General features: G+C 42.8%; 1 protein-coding gene across 3 annotated transcripts in view; it reads left to right on the top strand.

The window, feature by feature from the left end:
- Positions 1 to 23,435, top strand: part of NAV3 (neuron navigator 3) — a 1,112,283-nt gene that overhangs the window by 758,156 nt on the left and 330,692 nt on the right. For all 3 annotated transcript variants that reach the window (XM_085653004.1, XM_085653005.1, XM_085653006.1), the window contains exon 13: positions 13,064 to 13,202. In XM_085653004.1, coding sequence (XP_085509130.1) covers positions 13,064 to 13,202 — 139 coding nt within the window. The remainder of the gene's footprint in view (positions 1 to 13,063; positions 13,203 to 23,435) is intronic.

Below are 23,435 nucleotides of genomic sequence, written 5' to 3'. Positions count from 1 at the left end.
AAACAGTAGATTACTAAAGCTGTGGCTACCTGCTCTGGTAGCAGTGGATGAAAGCAGGCCTGCTGGCAGACAAGGCCAGGCAAGCTTGCAGGCCTAGGCCTCAAAATGGCCACCAGCCACATGGAGAGCCCCAACAACATCAGCAAGGCCACCCCAAAATACACACTTCCCCAACTCAATCCAATGGCATCCATGCCCAAAATGATGTCTAAAATCAACAGAACACACAGAAAACAGTAGATTACTAAAGCTGTGGCTACCTGCTCTGGTAGCAGTGGATGAAAGCAGGCCTGCTGGCAGACAAGGCCAGGCAAGCTTGCAGGCCTAGGCCTCAAAAGGGCCACCAGCCACATGGCGAGCCCCAACAACATCAGCAAGGCCACCCCAAAATACACACTTCCCCAACTCAATCCAATGCCATCCATGCCCAAAATGATGTCTAAAATCAACAGAACACACAGAAAACAGTAGATTACTAAAGCTGTGGCTACCTGCTCTGGTAGCAGTGGATGAAAGCAGGCCTGCTGGCAGACAAGGCCAGGCAAGCTTGCAGGCCTAGGCCTCAAAATGGCCACCAGCCACATGGAGAGCCCCAACAACATCAGCAAGGCCACCCCAAAATACACACTTCCCCAACTCAATCCAATGCCATCCATGCCCTAAATGTGATTGAAAATGAAATATATTCAAAAAACAAAAGGAACAGTTGCTTCATCATGCACACACACACCCATGAGGCCATGCCCATGGCTAGCTCGGGCCTACTACTACAACCCACAAAATTAAAATAAATTAAAAAAAAAAAAAAGGAATGATGATAATTAATTATCAAAAATAAATTGTAGTTACACAACAACTGCAATGCCCACAATCAAACACAACAACCACTTACTTGTAAAATATCCTATTCCAAAAATCCTGAAATCCAATTGCAATGATGCAGCAGACAAAAAGAGAGATCTTTCCAGCTCCAAATCCAAAGGCAGAATGAGCAGGAGATGGACAAAGCACTGGGAGGAGCCTGCTGGACAGGAACAGGAAGTTGGAGAATCTGTGTCACTTCCTCCCTCTCTCCACTTTGTAAAAAAAAAATGACTCCTGGAGTCCTTGCACAAAAAAGGAAAGCCAAATGTGAATGTAAGGAGTTCTTTTCATCCAAAATCAGTATTTGCAGATGGTTTCATGCTGCTAGAGCCGATATTCCTCTCCAAATTGTAAATTTTACATTGTTGAGTTCTCCAGCTTCACATTACTTCCGCCGGCGTGTCGAAAACGATATGATCGCGTTCTCTTCTTTGTCCCTGTCGCGTTGGATATGACGTGTTCGCGGTCTCTTTCTCCTGTTCGCGTTCGATTTCATGTGCCCGCGTCCTCATTCTCTGGCTCGCGATGTAGAATGACATGTTCGAGATCTCAATCTTCTCATACTCGCGCGGTGCATGATCGCGAGAAGAAATACCTGATCGCGCGACAAATGACGTGATCGCGTGAAAAATGACTTGAATGCGGCCGCGAACTCTCGCGAGACAGCGCAAAATGGCTACCAAAATCCAACATCTCGTGGAGAACGCGACCGGGTCAAGAAAACTTGTCGGAGAACGCAGGGATTCAGGTAAGGCGATCGCGCGCGCGCGAGAATGTATTGTTTTACAGCGCGAGCAAGAAAAAAATTATCGCTAAGCTGCGGAATGCGGAAATTTTGACATTTTCGCGCTTTCCGCGGAACGCGAGAATGCCAAAATATCGCAACTTCCGCGAACGGAACGGAATTTTGGCCCAGGCCTAGTAAGGAAGTCTTGTGGTCATCTTGGGGCTTAGTCATTTTCCAGAAGTCAAACTCCTCCATCGGGCCAAGGCAAAATGTTGAAGTTGGTGAGGCTCCCTTAAACTCAGATATACTATTGTTGAGTTCCCACTGAAGTCTTCAGTTTCTACGTCAAAGCTCCAAGTAGTTACAAAGGTGTTTGTCCTAGCCACTGAATTTGCTATGCTGCTGGGATGTCAATGTCATCTCGCCCCAGTTCCAGGTCCTAAGTATGGACACTGTCTTTTCTTTTGGTTCTCAGACGTCTCCAGTGTGGCAAGGCAGGTGTCTGTAGATATTGAGGATTTAAAGGGATTGGATAACCTTTTCAGCTGTCCTGCGATAGCTGCAACTTCTGTAGAAAAACATCTTACTAGTTCAAACCAACAATTTTTAGATGGTGTGCAGAAGCCTTCCTCAGATAGCTTTGGTGCTTTATCCTCTTCACCCAGAAGTGAAAAATAATAAAGTCCCACTTTTTGAAGATCATAGTAAAGTCGCTCCTAGTCTCGAGGCTTCCAGGTCATGCTGCAAACACAAGGAGATGATGGACGGAGCGCTGAAACTTTTCAGACACTCACCCCCAGTCACAGATCTGGGTTGAATCCATCATCTTTCTTTAGCTTACTTCGCCACCCCCAGTTCAGACACAGCTATATGCAAATTGGTCTTGACCCTGTGCCTCATGGGAACAGTCCAGCCCGAACTGCTAAGCCATTGTTATTGTTGTTGGTAGGTAATTTTGTATAGCGCGCAGCTGCCTCAGTGAAGAGGCATCCCGGCGCTTGCAGCAGTGTCAGTAGAGAGCTAGAGCTAGACCATAGGAAATAGAAAGGTTTTGATAGCCTTACGGAAGGCCAACAGACAATCTAGCCGACGAACCTGGACAGGGAGGGAGTTCCATAGTTTAGCGGCAAGGTACCAAAACGACCGTCCCCCCGCTCTGAGGCGCTTCTCCCGGGGGACCGTTGCCAGGAATTGCTCAGCAGAGCGTAACTGGCGTGTGGGTACATAGGGGACCAACAGATTAGACAGAATCTCGGGGGAAGACAGATTTAAAGTTTTGAAGGTCAGGCATAATGCTTTGAATTGGATCCTTTGAGGCATGGGTAGCCAGTGTAGGCGCCGCAAGGCACCCGTCGCAGAGCAAGTTCTGAGGAGCCTCAACAGGACTCGGGCAGCTGCGTTCTGGACTCGCAAAAGGCGTGTGACTTCCGCCTTGTTGGCGCCTAACATAAGTTAGTTAGCATAGTCTAGTCTGGACAGAATAGTCGCCTGGACTATCAACTGACGGATAGGTGGATCAAAGAAGCCCAACAAGGGCCTCAAGCCCCGGAGGAGACCAAAGCAGGTACCAGCGATCTTCTTGGCATGCTCCTGAAACCCAAGAGTAGAGTCAAACCAGACCCCTAGATTTTTTACTGCCAACTTAGGGGTGGGGGCACTGTCCAAAGACGCTGGCCACCAATGCTTGCTCCAGAGCCCATTATCTCCCCCTACCAACAGCACTTCTGACTTGTTGGCATTAAGTTGAAGGCAGTTGGTGGTCATCCAGTGCGTGACTGCCGCTAAGCCGCTCCGAAATTGCGCGGCGCCCCGAGTATGGTCATCAGAGAGGGCCACCACCAGCTGCGTATCATCGGCATACGAGATCATGGTCAAGCAATAATCCCTCGCCACCACCGCCAGGGGTTCCCTGGACCGGAAACAAGCATCCTGGGACTGGTTTCGGGCTAACAGCCCTCATCAGCCAGGCTAGCTGGAATCCAGTGGCAAAGTGAGCAAGGACCCACGTCTGGGCATCCAGGTCATGCTGCAGCCAGGGTTCCCAAATTGTGCAGTGCATTTCACTCCCATCAAGGCTGCTGGAATGCCCACATGGGATGCAGCCCATCTTCAGTCTTTTGTGTGCCAGAGGTGGTGTGAGGGGCCACAAATTGTTAACACTTAATTAGCAATTCCTATTCATGGGTTTAAGCGGAAAGATTTGGAGACACATCAGATTCTTTTCGTAATAAAAATTAAGAGCCTTACTCTTACATGTGGGCTAACCCTCAGTTTAGAAAAATTAAAAAGCTGAATAGTATAAACCTCACCCACCATCTTTACCCCTTGGTGGCACGCCTAATTATTGGGTTCTTCTCTTTCCACTGCGAAACGGGGCCTGCAGTTACCTGTGTGTTACACAAGAGCACTGTGTTACATCTAACCACAATATGATGGGTGATAGGAGTTAGATGGGTTCTAGTCCGGTTAACAATACCTGTCTGGTAGGAATAACTGTGTTTTATTCGGTCCTCCAGGCTGAATGAATAAAATATGGGAAGAAAAGGTAGAAAGTGTCCAATGGTTTAATGCAACAGTGCGATGTGGGGGACACCATAGGGCAGGGAAACGAGCCTCCACTGTCAACAATTATTATATGTACATATCTATAGGAGTTGTATACATACATATTTAAATATATGTCGTCGTATATATTATTTAGTGGCTCTGCAGTTGGCGAGTAGGCAACAATAGCCTATAGGAATTCTAGTAGTATGACATAAGGAATTTCTTACCCAAATGTTAGAGAATCATCTAGTGGTTACTTAGGATTGACTTTGTCACGATGATTTTTAATTCAGATGTCACCGTAGTGGGGCATGAAAACCACTTCCATGTGGGTTTCCTCAGCATCACTGATGTATTTGCCATAATACGAGCGGAAACACGCTTCAGTGTTAAGCCCTTTCGTTGCTAAGTTAAGCATTTTCAATGAGGGAAGCAACTGATGCCCTCATTCTCTAGGTTAGGAACTTGTTTCTACGTGGTTAGTAACTTGTTTCTAAACACAATTTTACCTGCAAGATTCTGGATCTATGATTTTAGAAGCCCTCTGGGGAATGTATGTGCATGTGCATTCATTTGGTGCCTCACAAAGCGGTATTTTAACAAATACAAACTTTTTTCCTGTGCATGTAATATAATGATCTCCGATAAAGCTACTGCACATCTAAAGAAGAGGTCTGTGGAATCTGCAGAGGTTACTGTGCTGGACTGTCACTGGCCACTCAAGCAGCCAAGGGAAGGTATCAACGCCTGCCATGCTTGAAAGTGTCAGACTAGACCTGCTCAGCATCTCCAGTTCTGTTCTCGCTTTACAACTCACACTCACGTGGATGGTAAAAATCGTTCCGATGTTTTAATCATTGTTTCCATTTTCAAGGAAATGAAGCTATTTGTCAGAGTTAATAAATGCTAATAGGCTTGAAAGCATCGCTGGTTAGGGGATGCATGGCACGTGCTTGCAGTCATTGATTAGAAGATGAATGCAGGTAATTTTGAAGTTGGATTCTTCGCATCAGTCATGCCTGCCTCTGCATGATTCAACAGTCGAGCAGAATGCGTGCAATGGAATTGCAATCAGAAGTACAAAAGCTGTTCTGCTTCTCCTTTGTACGCCCAAGGTCGTTTTACTAATTGCAACTTCATCTTTGTTGAATCCAGATTTCGAGCTGGTTACGTAAGGGGTTGCTATGAATTACAGGCTTCCACACTCTACTTGCCAGGTCTGTGTGGTTTGCATTGATGTAACCATTAATTGAGAAACCTTGAAACCTTTATGCATTTACCATTAAATAGCTGTATTTTTAATGTAAACAAAAATGTATTGTGGCCGACGTGAGTGGATACTACTGGCTGAGGAAGAAAAGGGAGGAGAAGTGCGTTGATATGAAATAGACTACACGTGGAGTTTAACAAATAAAGTACACCGGCAGTGAGATCCCTCTTTCAGCAATTTAATACACAGATTCGCAAAATAAAATGGTTTGTACTTCATGACACGCAGATCAGCCTAGCACAAAGTAAATGCCTAGGCTGCAGACGTAGACAATAAGCACAAAGCTATATGAGTATTTCATCTCATCAAACATCTAAAATGACCGGCAGGGCAAGGCGGGGAACCAGCCCATGGGTTGCCCATAGACCGTACTGGGCCTATGCAATATTATCACATTCTATTTCCGAGGGCCATCTCGATTAATTTTGGTTGTGCGATATCTAATTTCTGCCTTACCTTTTCACCTTAATAGTTTTTACAATGATGAATTTGGTGTGTCTAACTTTAGCTTAATGACTAGTTACTATCCGCAAAGTGGGTCAAAGATGTGCATCAAATGCGGACAAGTCAGAGTGTTACTAAGGATGCGCATTCACTCTAAGTCCCCAAATAACCATAAAATATCTACATTTAACAAGAAAATTTAAATGAAATGCATGGATATGGCCATTACAAATTCAGAGATTACGAAAACCTCTAAGAACTATTAAAAAACAAAAAACAAAATCCTCAAACGCTACCACAGACCAAACTAGAAAGAACCCTAATAGGCCTAATAAGGTTATTCCTGTTGTACAATGAAAACATTGCAGCGTTGACTTTATCTCTCCCCCAGCTGCATTGTCCGTTCTCCTTCAGTTTCATCATAGGATATCTTTAGATTATTTGAAGATATATCTCTGCATGGAGGAGTGATGCCACCTCTCGAGGGGCTCGAGTGAGCAGCCTAACGTCAAGGAATAGACTCAAGAGCAGGCCAGGTACATCATAAAACCACTGTCTCAGTCCTGCTCTGCTAGAGCCCCTTACCCTTGCAACCTTGGGTCTGGGAGATGGGGAAAACCAGGGCCAAGGTGAACAGCTTCATCCCACTCTGCCTATTGTTGAACCCTCCACTTTGACTCTATAGGCTCGGTGTGTTCAATACAATCTTTTTGACAGACCTTGTGCAAAACGGAACTGCTACAGATCACAAACTCTTGAAACTATGCGTGATTTGGTATAACTTCGGATGTGCTAGCATGCCTCTTTGACAACCACTAATGACATTGCATTGTTTTGAGATTTAGGAGTAATGCAAGTTAATAGTTCTGAAATAGGCAATTCAAAGGTGTTTAATTTGCATTTTCTAATTGGAGTATTTCCGGTGTATTGACCGAATTTGTTACTCAGAACTTTTGTCTGTGGAAGTTTCATAGTATTAATGTTGGCAAGATTTTGAAAAACAAAGTATTGATCTAGATATGAGCTCCATTCTGGAGCTATTATTATTATTAGGAAGCTTATAGAGCGCAATGATTACTCCAACCGGAGTGTCCCCGCGCTAGGACATAATGAACCCCAATGACCCTCCCACGCTGCCCACCATAGAGCACGGATAACCACAACAAGAAGACACCCTGCTACTATAGCCCTCCCGGGGGGCGACGGAAGAGCCAAGTCTTCAGTTTCTTACGGAACAGAGACTCTGATTTCCTCAGGTCCACTGGGAGCTCATTCCATGCCTTAGCTGCCAGGAAACTAACTGAAGCCATGAGTGTTTTTCATACTAAAATAATGACAAATATCTAGAAAAGTAGTTTGGTTTAAGATGATGACAGACCCAGTCTGTCTGATAATCCTCCTAGTTCTTACGTTTTGAAAGACTTATTTAAAACATGCAGAAATGAGTGGTCGAGTACTAACATTACATGCAACTATTTTTGCAATAGTTCAAATATTGGCAGACTTTTTGGTGTATAGCTGGAGGAAAGATAGTTTGTGCATGTCACTTGCATGATTCTCCTGTGGCTACTAAAGAGTGTTGACACCTCTCCCAGAGGGCGAGATGCAGCATGGCTGGGGCACATATTGGTATTTCATTGGGCCGCATTAAGCTCCAGATGGCGTTCCAATAACGTTTCAACTGCTGGCACCTTCAGAGTGTATAAATTGTTTCGCAATTTTATTAGTGACATCTCCAGCACTCTGAAGAGGTGGAGATCTTTGCTTGAGCCAACCGGTGTGGGGATCAAAGCCAACTGTAAAAGATGTTAAAATATCCTAGTTTAAGCTTGGCTTCTTGTGGCAGGGAGAGCCGCTTTAGATAAAGAAGAATCGGAGAAGAAAATGTAAGGGTGGGTTTTTTTTTTTTCTCTGGTATTTCCAACACTCTGTAGTCAGAAGCCTTCAGTGGCCTGTTCCCCCATATCTTTCGGACTATGTGGCTTTACAAGCCAGACCCCTTCTGACTAAGACAAGCCTGACAATTCCCCAAAGACAAATGTTCTTGAAATATGTTTTTATGCTCTGACCAACTTTTTGTTTCATCAGAGCCCATTTTAATGATTTCTTCAATTGACTTTCACTTGGAAGTGTAAAACCATTGTACCCGCTTCCTATGTAGGTTTTTTATTTGGCATGTTTTTGGTAATTTATTGGTATGTGTTTTCCTTTCAGTAACTTAGATTAGACATTTTATTTTTTGTTATTTTATTGTTTGTTTTAATAATATTTACTTGCACCACATGGCATTGCCCTCAGATCCCTTCAGGAGTCTGTTTTTCCCTTGAAGGGTTACTTGGTCCAGAAGGATTTGAGATACTAGCGATAACACAAGTAAGAGCAAAAGGAGATGCCATTCCCTATTCAGCTTTTCCGGAGGTTTTCCTACAGTTTCTCTTTGCAGTGCCTTCCAAACCCACTAAAAGTTTACCGGTTGGGTTTTATTATTACTCATGTAAATAACAAGGAAAGGGCTTAGATGTGGCCCATACATTGTGTAAAATGTAGGCCGGCGTATTGTATTGTAATTGCATTTATATAGTGCTTACTACCCCATACGAGGCGCTTTTTCAGCAAGTAGCATGCTACTCCGGAACCCATAAAGGATAAGTGGTGAATTGGCATAGTGAAATATGAAAGTCATTTGAGTGGTGGGTATTAGACAGTTATTTGGATTGAGAAGGATAGCGGAGGGATAGAAGAGGGAAAGAGGTTTGCATTTATATAGCGCTTGTTACCCCTGATTGGGTGTTGAAGCTCTTTTTCGGAGAGTAGCACGCTACTCTGGAACCCATAAAGGATAAGTGGTGAATTAGTATAGTAAAATATGACATTTGAAAAGTGGGCATGTTAGTCTGTTATTTTGATTGAAACGGATAGTGGAGGGATAAGAGTGAGGGATTTAGACTTTTTTTAGGGCATAGCAGTAGGAGGAGGCTTGGTATGAGTAAAAAGGGATGTGGATTGAAGAGGGAAGAGTTTAGAAAGGCTTGTTTTGGGGGATTGGTATAGTAAAAGAGGTATATAAACAACTTGGATGAACCTATCACAGAAGACTCTGTAATGCTTATAGTGCCAGGCACCACATAGGTTTGTTAGAAGAACCCTCACCCACCAACCTAGTTGGTGGCATGCTTTATCATGAAGTTCCCAGCTGAGTAGTCAAATGCTACCCAGCTGTGCTGCAATGCCTGATTACAGCGGAGAGGGATTTTTTGTTGTGTCGTGGTGTGTAGTGAAGTGGTGAAATTTAAAAAATATCTCTGGGAATTCCTACAGACCAAATTTTTTATTCCCAGTGGCCCAGTATATGCTAAAACAGAGATGAGGATAATCCATGACGATTAATAATTGGTCTTCATTATCCTGCTAGTCAACAAGTTTGAGCCTCTCTTACACCAATTTGTGAGGCTTTCTTCAGGACCATTTTAAAGTGAAGTTAAAAAGTGCAGGTGGCACAAATTACGCCACGTGTATAAATATGCAGCACACTCGCTAAGGTGTGCTGTGCATGCTGTGGTTAGACCATACTGATTGGCCCACTGCTAGATTTGACCTGTAAGACAAAATGACAAATAAAGGACATACAACAAACAGTTAAAAACTTGAATAGTGTCGTTTTTTAGCCCAACACTTGCCCTTGCATGTGGTGGTCCAGGGCACTTAGTGTGGCGCAGTCATGTGTGTCAGCATTCATACTTCAAAGATGCCACTGATCATGTATGTGCTTTTATTGTGTACATGCATGCATATGAGTAGATAGCTTAATAGTGACTAGCTACTGCCTGCGTCACACTGTATGTAAAAATGAGAGTAGCTGTGGGTATTGTGTACCGCGGTAACTCGCGTGGACTATCCAACATTTCAGTGATAGTCACCCCCTGTGCGTAAATATAGTTTTGTTGCGTGCATGTAAATTATGTTTTGCCATATAATTATAATTACATTAACTATGGCTTTTGCGTAGCTTGTCAGATCCTGGGAGGAGCGGACACCTTTAGTCAAACACGGGTAAAAAAGGAAGAAGGAATTAGGACCAATAAAGCAGCTGTTAGCGTCAGCAAATGGTTTGGGTAGAAGAGAGCAGAGAGATCCGTAGCCTCTGTCTGGAAGCGTAATGCTTCGGTGCCGGCCCCGAGTAAAGAAAGTAACAAGTAACAAGTAACAAGACCTTACTTCATCAAGGTAAAGCGCCCGCATCAACACCTACTCCGGTCTCCTCGGGATCGCAATGATACCCGTTGTGAGGACCGGTGTGGTTTTAAGGTGTGTATCACAGGAAACTGAAGGAGGGGCGGAGATCGCTCGTCAACGCTCGTCAACGCAATACAGATTTGTGCATGCCCACGCGCCACGCGCCCACGTGGCGCGTGGGCATGCACAAATCTGTATTGCTGCAGTGCCTGTAGGTAAAAGGCTGGTATGCTCACTTTGGTCTAGATGGTAATGCCATAGCTTTTGAAAAACATTTTTTGTTTATCTGCGGTCGTAACTCAAGCCTAAGGGGACATTATCTGGACACCGATTGTTTTTGATATAATGCATATCAAGGGACAGGGACGGTCCCACTATTTTTTCCTTGCTCTCTCATTTGTTTTCTTGATAGTAAAAGAGGTGTCAGATGATGCAAGAAGGGTTAGAGTAGGGGATAGTCTAGAAAGGGTTATTTTGGGGTTTGGGATGAATGAGAGAGGGGATGTAGAGGAAATATTGATAGAGGTATAGGGTGAGAATAGGGTAGTGCATTGGAAAGAGTAGTAGAAAGAGGTTTGAGATGAGTCAGAGAGTTGAGGTAGAAGATATATTGAGAGAGACATAGGGTATGAAATAGAGTAGTGCATTGGCTATGCTGGATTAGAAGAAAGTAATAAATATATAGATCCATAAGTACATGGAAAGTATATAGATGCATAAAGGAAGTATGTATATGTAGATTAAAGATATTGATAGAGGTATAGGATGAGAAATAGTTTAGTGCATTGAATATGCTTTTTTAGAAAAAAGTAATAAATGTATAGATCCAAGTACATGGAAGTTATATAGATGCATGAAGGGAAGTAAGTATATGTAGATTAAAGATGCATTAGATGAACTCTGGTTTTCAAGTGTTGTTGTACTTAAAAGAAAGTTTTTTAAATTATTTTTTATTTTTTTTATACATAATTATTCTACATGTTTATACAAAGCAATACACATATATAGGTACATATCTATAGTACAAATAAATACTTATATACAGAGGGATATGGTGTATATTTCTGTTTGAGTATGGTGCTTATGTGGGGAAGACCCAATTCTTCAGTAGTTTTCTTATGATGTATAACTGGTATTTTCCACTTCACTTTCTCCTCTGATGCCTGTCCAAGTAGATTAGTGCGTCACATCAGACAACAAATAATTGAAAACTTTGCACTAAAAACTTCTCAGCTCTTAAAGCTTATATACCCTGAGTTCCTCCATAGAGTCTAAGAAGATCATTATACGATCAACCTCGAGCTTGTGAGCATAATCCTTCCTGCCGAAACTTAATTTGTTATAAATAAATGTAATAATTCGAAACAAGCAGCTGGGTTGCAGAGGATTGTACTGCCAGGACTAGTCACAATGGTAATAGGATATTGCCCACCTCAGATGGTCAGCTGCCACATGTCTCAAAGTTCAACATTAATTCAAAGGGGTATGAGAGGCAATATATATGCAAGGTAAAACATAAAGTATGTACATATAGCAAACAATGAGGAAATCCACGTTGTTGTTTGTGATCTTCTGAAAACTGAGTGCATCTTGAATAAAGACAACTTAAGATCACAAAAAACAACATGGATTTCCTCATTTTTTGCTATATGTACATACTTTATGTTTTACCTTGTATATATATATTGCCTCTCATACCCCTGTGAATGAACGTAATAATTCATTCATAAACTAGCCTACCTCGGTAAGAAGATTTCAGTTGAAAGGGGTGGGGGGAGGGGTTATTCTTTAGGAACACTAAGTAGTGTACAATTTTTTCGTGTGCCGCAAAATTATTAATATTATTTTTTACTTTGTAAGTAAAAGTATTGAGTCAACCAACGCAAGTTCTCACATATGAAAACCAAATTCAAACCGTGCGTAATACGAAAATACAAACGGTACCAAAATTATATGACTCCCTTTCAAACTTTACAGACCTGTGGTTAGAATAAAATAATGATGTAATTTAGCCACAGCTTCAACTTCTATATACACAAAACACAACACGCAGGACAGGTTATTGATTCACAGTCAGATGAGGCCTCTGTAATAAACGGCAATTTAGTCTAGCACAATCCACAGTTATAAACATATTAAACGGGGCCTTGATTTTCTTGTTTTAAGTTTGCACGTTCTTGATTACTACAAAACCACGCATTACTTTTTTTCTCCGTTAATAAAAAATCTGCATATGGATTTTTTTTTTTGTTTTTTTACATTTTGTCGCTATAAATTGGTGTATCTCTTAACAGCAATACCATGATTAATTAAAAGCCTACCATTTTTTCAGACACACAGTAGTTTTCACCAGACATTTTCAACTCTAAAGGTACCTTTCCGACCAGGAGATAGTGGCTTGGTTCACACATTCATTCAATTCTTGAGTCGCCACAGCAAAGGTTCTAATAATGGGAATTCAGCTGAATCACTTTAACAGGTAAATCCGGGATGCCTGCTGCTTGACAAGGAGACTCCCTCAAGGAGGATGGGGAAAAAGGCCGTATACAGGAAAACAATTAGGGTGCTGTCCAGTAGATGAGCTGCAAGGTGATCAGGCTTGGCAGAAGGAGTCCTGATACAAAGATTTTCAAGAGATTTCCCGTGTACTTGGTTTCCAAGCTCAACGTGGCTTCAAATGATTGATTCTGGTCAGGCCCCAAGGACAGATGCGCTCCAGTGGGTTCACCAGTGAAGTGAAACACTGGAACGTATAAAAACAAGAATATTTTAACAAATACAGATGTTAATAAACTGCTGGTGGCGAAAGGCAGCCTAATGCCATTAACCGATTATTGACTAAACATAATTAAGAGTCTCTGGAGCCTTGTGAATTGCAGTTATTGATGTAGGGATAGGATGACGTAGATTCAGACTGCTCCTGTCTTGCAGGGTGTTGGCTGGCTCATCTCTTAATGTCGCCTTTTGTTTCTTCGCAGTTGGGATGACAGCAGCTCCGTCAGCAGCGGCCTCAGTGACACTCTTGACAACCTCAGCACTGATGACTTGAACACTGCTTCATCGGTCAGCTCCTATTCCAACATTGCCTCCTCTCCACGGAAGAGCACTCAGTCACAGGTAAGAGGGGTCCAGGCAAGGCGGCTGCAGCTTGCCTCTGCTTTTGGACGACACAGTTCACTTGTTGTATGTGATGCAAACGGGTCCTCTGTGGCACTTGAAGCTTTTCCGCAGTAGACAGGCATGGACAATAGTCTTTACAGAGAACATAACCATCATCCGAAAACCTAAGACTACTTAATGGATAACCATCTTTAGGCCAGAGAGTGAGAGGGAATATGGGAGGAAATGACATTCTGGGCGAGTGAGAGCTTATAATTATCCTACCGTGCTTTTTAGGTCTCGGCTAGCGAAGGCTGCGCTTGCGCAGTCTCGCTTGCAAGATTTAATGACTTGGAGAAGAGGGGCTTGAACCCAACCCTCTTCTCCCCTCTTCTCCATTGGCTGGCCTCTTAAATGCTGGCCAGCCATTGGAGAAGAGGTTTGTCACTCCGAACAGGCCCCGTCCTTTTCGGATTCGGGGGCGTGTTTTTTCGTTGCTTTTAGCCCGGGCGTGTTTTTCTCTCCTCCAGCCAATGGCAAGAGGAGAGAAAAAGAAACAAGCCCCCGAATCAGAAACCGCCGCTGCCTTTCTCCGAGGCATTTCTGCTTCGCCTCGGAGAAAGGCGGTGGTGTGCTAGGTATGCGCTCAATCTTTTAAAGCTTTAATGAGAGTGAGAGAGTAACAAAAAGATCGTGCCAGAGAATGACACGCTCCTGGCGATCGTGGAATGATAAGATATGTAGAAATCCAGTAATGGCATTACTTACGGGAGACAGAAGGCGAAACTTACATTTGTAGACACTAACACCTCGTCCCTTTCCGCTTGAAGTGTCACAGGGTAAACAGACTATTACAGGGTTCGTCGCCATGGCAGGTTATATGAAGCAAATCACGGTGGTTTATAATCGGAATCACTGTGATTTGGTTCTGGTCTGACACTGTGTCGAAGCACTTATGAATTTCTTTTGACGATTAAAACGTTATGCTCTTTCTAAATTCACTACCCAATCGCCGCAGAAGAGGCTGAAATCGGCGACATTGGTTTGACAGACATCCGGTCTCCCCAATGAAGGTTGAAAAGGTGGAGCATGAGCTGTGACATCAGATAGTTGCAACTGAACGGAAAAAGCCGCACCCCGGAAATGACGTTCCCAGAATAATCATGGCCAGCAGGTAAAATGGGACTGTTAAAGAGGTCTGAAGAAGGAGGGGCGAATAGCAACACCAGTGTCAGGGTACGAAGTGAGGGGGGCGGAGGCTAGGTGCTTTTGAATAGGATTTTCCATACAATAGGTATTGGGAGAATAGGACAATAAAGAGGCAGGGCGGAGCATAGTGTCGTGTCACAGAGAGTTCTTCAGACCTGGACTGCCCGGAAAAGTTTAGGTCTCTTCGGAAACGTGATATTAGTTTTTCGTCCTTAGTTTCGCCTCTTGCATTGTAGAAATTGTTCTTTCACCCCAATTAGGGCTCCCGGCTCTACAATAACAAATTGTAAACGCGCATCCTGGAAACTTGTTCCACCAATGATCTAATGACTATATGTGAGATCTGCTGTCGTTGGATTGATTATATGGGGAAACTCCTGTGCACTTGGTGTGTATAAATATGTGTTCTCCTTCCTCTACGTGTGCATTTCAATGTAATGTCGTGTTCGTGCAAAAGCAGAAGAGAGTAGCTTTTATTAATTCATTCCATATTCCTATGTGACTATGCTTTAGTGTTTTCGGCGGTGTGATGGTGCGCGTAATTTCTCACCGCCCTGCTGATGTGTCCGTTTGATGTGTTACTGAGCGTGGTTTCCGTGGTGTGAGCAGTCTCCTCTGGGTAACATTTCTCTGGTGTAAGTACCTCACCATGTTGGTTGGGTATAGGCAGGACTACTGTGATTCTGCAGCAACTATGTTTTACCATATTTGCCACATACCCCACCAACTGCTTCATAATTTGCCGATTCCAAACTAAATGATGTTTGTAGCTCAAACGGATCAAGGGACTTTAAAACGCACCAAACGTCGTTCTGTGCAGTGGCATACACCTGTAAGGGTTAACTCGCCACCTTTTATTTGCTTATTGATTGATGTATTCAGGCATCAATGAGGTGAACCACATGGTAACTGGGCCCAGCCTTTAAGCCTACATAATATCACGATAAATAACATGGAATAAACGCGCGACCTTTCATCGTCATGGCCCCGTTTAGCCTCGTCCACTCCTCTCTTTACCAATAAACATTAATACTCTGCGGTATTGTCAGTCAGCAGGGCTTTAAGTGGGCCGGGTCCTGCCAGTGCTCTGCATCTGCAGCTCTAAAAAGCAAGTCCTGAGACGGGTCCCTGCCGCGGTCTCCGTTTTTTTACTTTAATCTGAACTCTGCAGCAATCGACTGCTTTTGATGTAGCTTTTTTTTGCAGTTCTATATTACACGAACCGGACCCAAAGGTATTGGGGCGCTTTATATGCGCACCAACACACACAGATGTTCAAATTGTGTTCGGTGGGCACGAGGAAATTAAGGAATTTGCCCAGAATCACAGGATGTGGAGTCGACGCCCAGACGGCAACCTGCACCAAAGTCGGCGGCTCTAGCCATTACGCCACAACTCCCACAAGAACGAAAGTGTTTTTTATATTCCGTACAACAAAGGTATACTTGTTGCTCATTTATCTTATGCAAATAACCATTGACAAAGCCAATAGTCCTGGCTTGTCCAAATGTGTGTCTGGATGAATGGACAGAAGCAACAAAATACCAGTGGGGCGACCCACTATGGTAAACACAGATTTTTAGTTTGAGTCGGCGTCGGCAGAAGCATGCTTTTCAAACATGCCGTGGGGGCAGCTTAAAGGGGTCATCCTGTGTTGAGAAAAGACAGTTCCTTTTACCCACTTTGCATCGCTAAGTGTCACCCCTCGGCGTCCTGAATATGGCTTTGCTTGATGACGTCTGGTCCCAACCACACACCTACTGTGACGTCATTCACCGGGTGACCCCTATAAAGGAGGCCAATGGAAATTCTTTCTGCTCATGGAGCTGGCTTTCCTGTGCCCACATGGTCTCCCCACAGCACCCCTTAATGGAGGCCACCTCAGTGAAATAAGGATGTTCAAGTTGTGAGTGAGAAGCAATGAGAGTGCAGGTCTCGGAGATGCGGGGAGGTGCCTGGAAGGTAAGCGCTGTGCTGGACCAAGAAAAACAACCGTGCCGGGTCTATTTGTGTTGGGATCAGCCTGGCTAATGAAGATTACACACCTCGAGCTGCAGGAGATCCAATTAGCGAGTATGGAGCCAAGCGGAGTCATTCATTGAAGGTGTGAAGGGGCGTGGCCCATCGAACTGAGAAGGGGGAGGGGGCTCGTTTATTTGTGTGTGGGTTGCTATATGTCAGTGGCTCTGTTTGGGTGGCTCTGTGTGTGGGTGCAAATGCAATAGGTCTCGCATTTGAGAGTGATTAAGCTATTGACATTGTAAATAACAATGCAGTTTCTTTAACCCCTTGAGTGCCCCGCCCTTTCCCCCTCCTGTGCCGGCCCTTTCATTAGCGGGCGGGGTCCATGACGAGATAGTCTCGTCATGGGCACAGCGCAACCGCGCTCCATGACGAGACTATCTCGTCATGGGCACAGAAGGGGTTAAATGTTTTAAAAACAAAAACATAAACAAAAATAATGTCATGAGCAATGCCAATAGCTCTAACTTTAACAATGCCGAGACCATTGCATTGTAAATGCTTGTTCTAAAGGCAAGCAACAAGAGTTCGTTGCAGAGACCGCTTGTTAGCGAGTTCCAGATTGTATTAATTAATGTAAAAAAGATTTAGACTTATTTAAAATTTTCTATTTATAGCTTTGTTTTTGGCTTCTTTAAATTCATAGTGCGCCTAGAAGTTGCAACATTCTTAGTTATCTAAACAGACAAGCTAGTGAGTAAAACCTTGAGGGTGAAGCAAGCGTCTTTAAATGTTATTCCAGCTTCTGTTGGAAGTCGGCGCATATATTTTAGGAGATGGGTGTACTGATCATAAACATTGATAGAATTTGCTGGGCTTGCTGCCTAGTTCAGCAGTGTTCTGATAGGGGCTAGCAGGACTTTTATAAGTGTGCCCCCTTGATATAACAAACGTGATTCTATTACAATCCGCAAACCCAAGGAAGGGATGAGATGTCTCATTCTCAGATCATTGCATGAATCTGTGCACACGTTTTACTCTCTTGCGCTTTAATACTGCTATACCCGTTTTGAGAGAATTCTCATGCGGAAGACATCATATGGCGAGGCAACAACAGCTCTTGATGATAAGCTGACATGTGCTTTTGGTCAGAATTGGAATATTCTGGTATAGCACAATGCAGCACAGTGAAGCAAATCTCTATATTCAGTGCAAAGTTAGGACCAACGATAATTATACTGTCTGACAAGATGTTACCTGTTTTGCTCTTTTCATTTGCACTAGAGTGGAGCACATCCAATACATTTCACAAAAGATTCTCGGCAAATGCAAATCAACAAAAGGAAATGATGTCCAGGGATAAAAATATACACAAGTAGCTACAGCAAAAAGACAACAATATTGATACCTAGGGGATTCCCAGGCAAATGGCCTAAAATATGGGGCCCTTGGAACGAAAGCAGAGGGTTGTTGTGCACCCCCTTTGATGATGATTCCTCATTCAATGTTGATAAAGAGACTCTTTAATGATTTAATGTCACTGCGTGCCTGTACCCTTATCTGTATTGTTTCTTTTCAGTTTATTGATCACATGTACAATGTGTCTAGTTTATGTGATATGCTCATTTTGACAACTGCTCTTCCTTTTTGTGTTGTTGTTCTTATTGTCTTTTTGTTTATTGCTTCTTTAATAAAAAGATTTAAAAAATATATATATATTGATACCTTGCGTGGGAGCCTTGTCCCCAATTTTAACTTGTCGAAAGTTTACTTACTCACGAGGGTATCCTCAGTTCTTTCACATATCTTTGCTTTATTTTAGATGTGGATATCTGCACAATTATAAATTTTACATAGAAAACCATTATACATACAAAAACACATAATCACATACATAAATTGCTCGAACTTTTTTTGTAACCATCCATTCAAACCCGGTTGCAAACATATGCATATGTCTAAGCAATCTGAGGGGAGGTAATCCTTTTCACACCCCGCATAAACAGAGCGATACTACCTCTCTATTCAATCACTTGTGTAGTGTGTGTTACAAATGTTCATAAACCCACATTTCAATTTGATGGACTCCTTCTCTTCATCTGGTCGACACATTTCAGCCCACTGAGTCGGGCCTCATCAGGACAAGGGTAACACAACTCAAAACGAAAACCACCTACAAAACAATTATACCAAATTTAAAATCCTGTACACTTTGGCTTTATGACAAAAAAGGTGCCATATATTTAACATGCATGGTCCCATGCACGTACAGTGAAATAAACTAAATCATGGAGTGACCACCACAGGAGAATATTATATAACTAAAAACAACGTTGGGATGATAATACATCCATTAAAACCACCACGTGTTCGTTTATATTGTGATTTAACTAAAAACCAGGATCATCTTCTCTACACCGACCGTGCTTCGTGTCAGTGCTGTGCCCATGCAATTGTAAGTTGACATGCACTCCATGCCAAATACCCAAGATATCAAACATTCAATATAACCTGTTCGCAGTGGAGCCAGTCACCACTTTACGTATCTGGCAACAGACACCTCAATTCATCTGTACCTACAGGGATGAAATCATACCTACAATCAACAGCCTGCCCTATGTGGAAGCGAAGACAACCCCTGTGCCATATCCAAGTGACAATTAACAAATACCTCACATCTGTCCCGGCGGAGAATCACCAATAATCTTCCAGGGTACATGCCCTTCAAAAGGAACCAAAGTCAAAACTCTGCGTCTTGATACAAATCAAGCACTTTTCATTCTGTAAAAACAGAAACACAGAACCACAAACACCATTACTTCATATATTATTTCGTGCGCTACTGCAAGGTTTACAATCTCCATAAACTAGCAACGAGGGCAATGTCCTCAGAGCAACTCTATTCTTACCTTTCAGGTTTAACTGCGTAGTCTCCTCTTGCCATCAATAGACTCACATTCTACCACTGGTTAACCAACCGCCTCCCGGCCAACTACGGACAGGAGTTCTCTTATCTCCCAAATATCCCAGGCACATGTCCGGAAATACTTATGACGTGCTTCTGCGTGCCCTAATCGACATTACACAACCCCCTCTTAGGTCAAGAGGATGTCAATAAACAACGTGCAGGACACATATTAAGGGGGCATCCATAAAGAGCATATTTAACCAATGAAACTCGTCAGCTTTATTGTTCCAACATGATACTAAATATCCGACGGGACACAGCCAATGTACGAACATATTTCCCATATCAGTTGTTTCAAAAAATCTTCAATTAGCAAACTGGGCAAATCTAAACCCAAACCGAATTTTTTTTTATAAAAATGAATGTATTTTCAGGCCGACGAATAAAAACATTATATAATGTGGTGGTCCAACTACATATTGAGATAGACGTTCTTCAGTTTCCTACACAACGATATATACAACATACCACTTTAGTAGGTAAAGTACTCAAAGATCCCATAGGGAAACTAGTTCAGAAATACTGTAACAAAGCACAGCAATGTTTCCCCCTCTTGGATGCATTATCTGAACTTTAATCCAGATGCACGATACACATTTCTTTCCAGGAATGATTACACCAGAGCCCACTTTTCGTCATGTTCGTTCAACCTGTGCATTGCTGTCCTGTATTTTTCAATCATGCGTGTTTCTAATCTGTCTAGCTTGATCTATAAATTTGTTCCTTTAGTATTGGTAACTACTAGCAGCACTGACCATTGTATCTCATTATGGTCTTTCTGTTGGCAGTGCTGAACCAGGGGCGCACCCTGAACTTTGCATCTTATTCTTTTAAGTTCAAAAGGTTTTTATTGGATAAGTAAAGGTGTCAATACATGAGAAAGAATACAAACATATCTTCAATTAGAGGAGAAAAGTAAAACATGGCAATGAAAATATACAATTAATCAGAGGATAACAGAAGTTTAAGGCTAAGTAACAAAAAGCAGCGCTGGTAATAATGAACGATAAAGTAGCTTATATGAAAAGAGTAGTACAAAATGAAAAGCAATGTCATTCAGGGAGGCTTAGAGACCTCTTGCTGAATGGGTGAAACATGGGAGGAACGTTTAGCACAGGTATCTAGATACAAGGTTACAGGAAGCCATAAATCATGTCGTTTAGCAACCAAACTAAGGGGGTGCACAAAAGCAGTATCTAGCCTGTGATTGTAACAAACATTGTACCACCATGCTTTAAAAGAAATATTCGTAAAGTTTTTCCAGTTGACGGTGATTTGCTGGAAAGCAACAGCTAACAACAAGTCAACAATTTGCGTATTAAGATCAGTGTCATCCCAACAAGGAGAAAGGCTACCTAAAAAAATATTGACAAAAGAGAAGGGAGATGTAGTGCGGAATATGGCATTGATTTGGGCCCAAACTAGTGTCCAGAAATTTTGCGTGAGAGTGCAAGAGAAAAGCATGTGGAAGAGAGTGGCCTTAGGAGCAGAACAGGACCAACAAAGATCCGGTGTAGAAGAGAATCTCTTATTCAACACCTGGGGAGAAAAGAGAAGCCTGTTGTATGTGAAAAAGAGAGTTTGTGTAAGAGAAGCAGCTCTAGATGTCTTGCGAAGTTTGGTCCATAATTTATCCCAAAGGGAGGTGGGCCAAGAAATAGCAAGGTCAGATTCCCACTGTTCCTCAACTTTGGACTTCGGCCTAGGTGTGAGAGTCGTATGAAATGAGTGGTATATTGAGGAGGCTGTAGGGTGAGTGCGCAAGAAGGAATGAAGCTGTGAGGTATGATTTGGAGGATGGGTATGCATGAGGGGGTTAGAGAGAAGAGCATAAGTGGACATGACTGCATTTTTAAGCATAAGATACTTGCAGGCAAAAGAACGGGGGAGATGGAAGTGTTGGCTGAGAACGGAGAAGGATAAGAAATCAGAATTAGAGAAGAGTTGAGATACCCAGATTAAACCCCTCTGTCTCCAGGTTTTCCAATAAAAGGGCTTGCGATTGATGGTTATACTATTGCTGTGCCAGATAGTGGAATTGAGAAACTCTGCTATAGAGGAAGGGGGGCTTGGAGAGGTGGAAAGAAGCAACTTGGCGGTAAACTTGTGGATAGGAATGGAGGAAAAGTGAGGCTTACGAGAGAATGAGAGGTATTCAGCAAAAGTGAAAGGGGATAAAGAAAGTCGCTCAATGGCAACCCATAAGGGGGACGGCTCAGCAGGGTCCTGCAGCCAATGGGAAGCTTGCCGCAGAAGGAATGCTTTGTGGTAAGCGGGAAAATTCGGGAAATTAACTCCACCTTCGGATTTGGGGAGTTGCAATCTAAGCAGGGACATACGTGCTTTTTTGCCGGACCAAAGAAAGGAAGAGAGAATGGTGTTAATTTTCTTAAAGAACTTAGCAGGGATAGGAATTGGGATGTTGGAGATGATGTAAAGGACTAACGGGGAGAGCATCATTTTAATCGTATCAAGACGACCCCACCAGGAAAGGTATAATGGGTGCCATCTGGAAGTGAGGTCGGATAATTTCTGGGTGCATTTATTGAGGCACAGCGAGACAGTGTCGGAGAGGGAGGGAGTAATGTGTAGACCTAGATATTTGATGTGTGAGGGGCTCCAAGTAAAATTGGATGCCATAAAGTCCGGTTTAAAAGTGAACTTAGTAAGGGGTAAAATCTCACACTTGTCATTGTTTAGCTTATAACCTGAAATCTGGGAGTAGTCATGAACTTCAGCTAGGAATGCGGGAATAGAAGTTGCGGGATTAGACATGAATAATAGAATATCGTCTGCGTAGGCAGCAAGTTTAATATTAGTGTGGGAGATTTGGAAACCATGTAAGTTGGGATTCTGACGAAGCTTTGAAAGAAAAGGTTCCAGGGCCAAATTAAAAAGAAAAGGGGAAAGAGGGCATCCCTGACGAACACCCCTACCTAGATTGAAAAAAGAGGAAACTAGACCATTGGCGCAAACCGCCGCTCTAGGCCTGGAATAAAGGAAGGAGATAAAGGAGATGAAATGTGGGCCAAATCCAAACCATTTAAGGGCGGAGAAGAGGAAAGTCCACTCCACTCTATCGAACGCTTTTTCTGCGTCTAGGGCAATGGCTGTTAGTGGGTGTTGGAACTGTGGGGATTTGGAGAGGACATTAAACAAAAGTCTGGTGTTATCTGTGATGAAGCGACCTTTAACGAAGCCCGATTGTTCAGGGCCTAGCAGTTCAGGAAGATAAGGGTCTAATCGAATGGCGAGAGATTTGGCATACAGTTTATAATCTATGTTGACCAAAGAAATTGGTCTGTAATTTTTACAATGCTGGGTGTCTTTGCCTTCTTTGGGTATAATACAAATGTGGGCGTCTGAGAATGTACCTGAGGAAGAACCATTTAATATGAAGGAATCAATAAGGGAGTGGAGTCTGGGTAACAACAATTTGAAGAAATGCAGATAAAATTCAACTGTGAATCCGTCTGGCCCAGGGGCCTTATCCTTCTTGAGTGACTGAAGTGCTTTGAGTAATTCATCACCGGATATTGGTGATTCAAGGGCAGATAAATCAACAGGGAAATTGGAAGGTGGTTGGATGGTGGCAAAGAAAGTAGCAAGAGAATGAGCAGTGGGGTGCGTCTCAGAAGAATAGAGTTTGGAATAAAACTGGGAGAATTGCTCTAAAATGTCAACATCTGTATGCTTTAAAACAGAATTAGCATCATAGATAAATTCAATATTCAGTTTGTTTTGTTTAACTTTTAAATAGTTGGCTAAGATCTTCCCCGCCTTATTTTTACCACCATAGAATTTTGAACTGGATTTCAACAAATACAATGAAGCATCCTCAGTGGATTGTTTGTTAAACTGCATCTTAGCAGCAATGAGGGCGGTCAGATTTTCTTGCGAATGGGATGTATAGAAAGAATGCTCTAACTTTTTAATCGTACAAAGGAGGTCACTGGTGCGTTTACGAGCAATCTTGCGTTTGGTAGCCACAAAGCTGATAATAAAACCTCTAGCTGCTGCTTTATAGGCGTCCCAAACAACGTGGTTAGGCACAGTGGGTGTGTCATTAATGGTGAAAAATTCTGTGGTGAAATCTACAAAGGAGGCGGAGA

This window comes from Triturus cristatus, chromosome 4_1 (genome assembly GCF_964204655.1).
Source record: "Triturus cristatus chromosome 4_1, aTriCri1.1, whole genome shotgun sequence".
Taxonomy (NCBI): Eukaryota; Metazoa; Chordata; class Amphibia; order Caudata; family Salamandridae; genus Triturus; species Triturus cristatus.
Note: the sequence above shows the minus strand (reverse complement) of the source record. Positions and strands in the feature narration are given on the sequence as shown.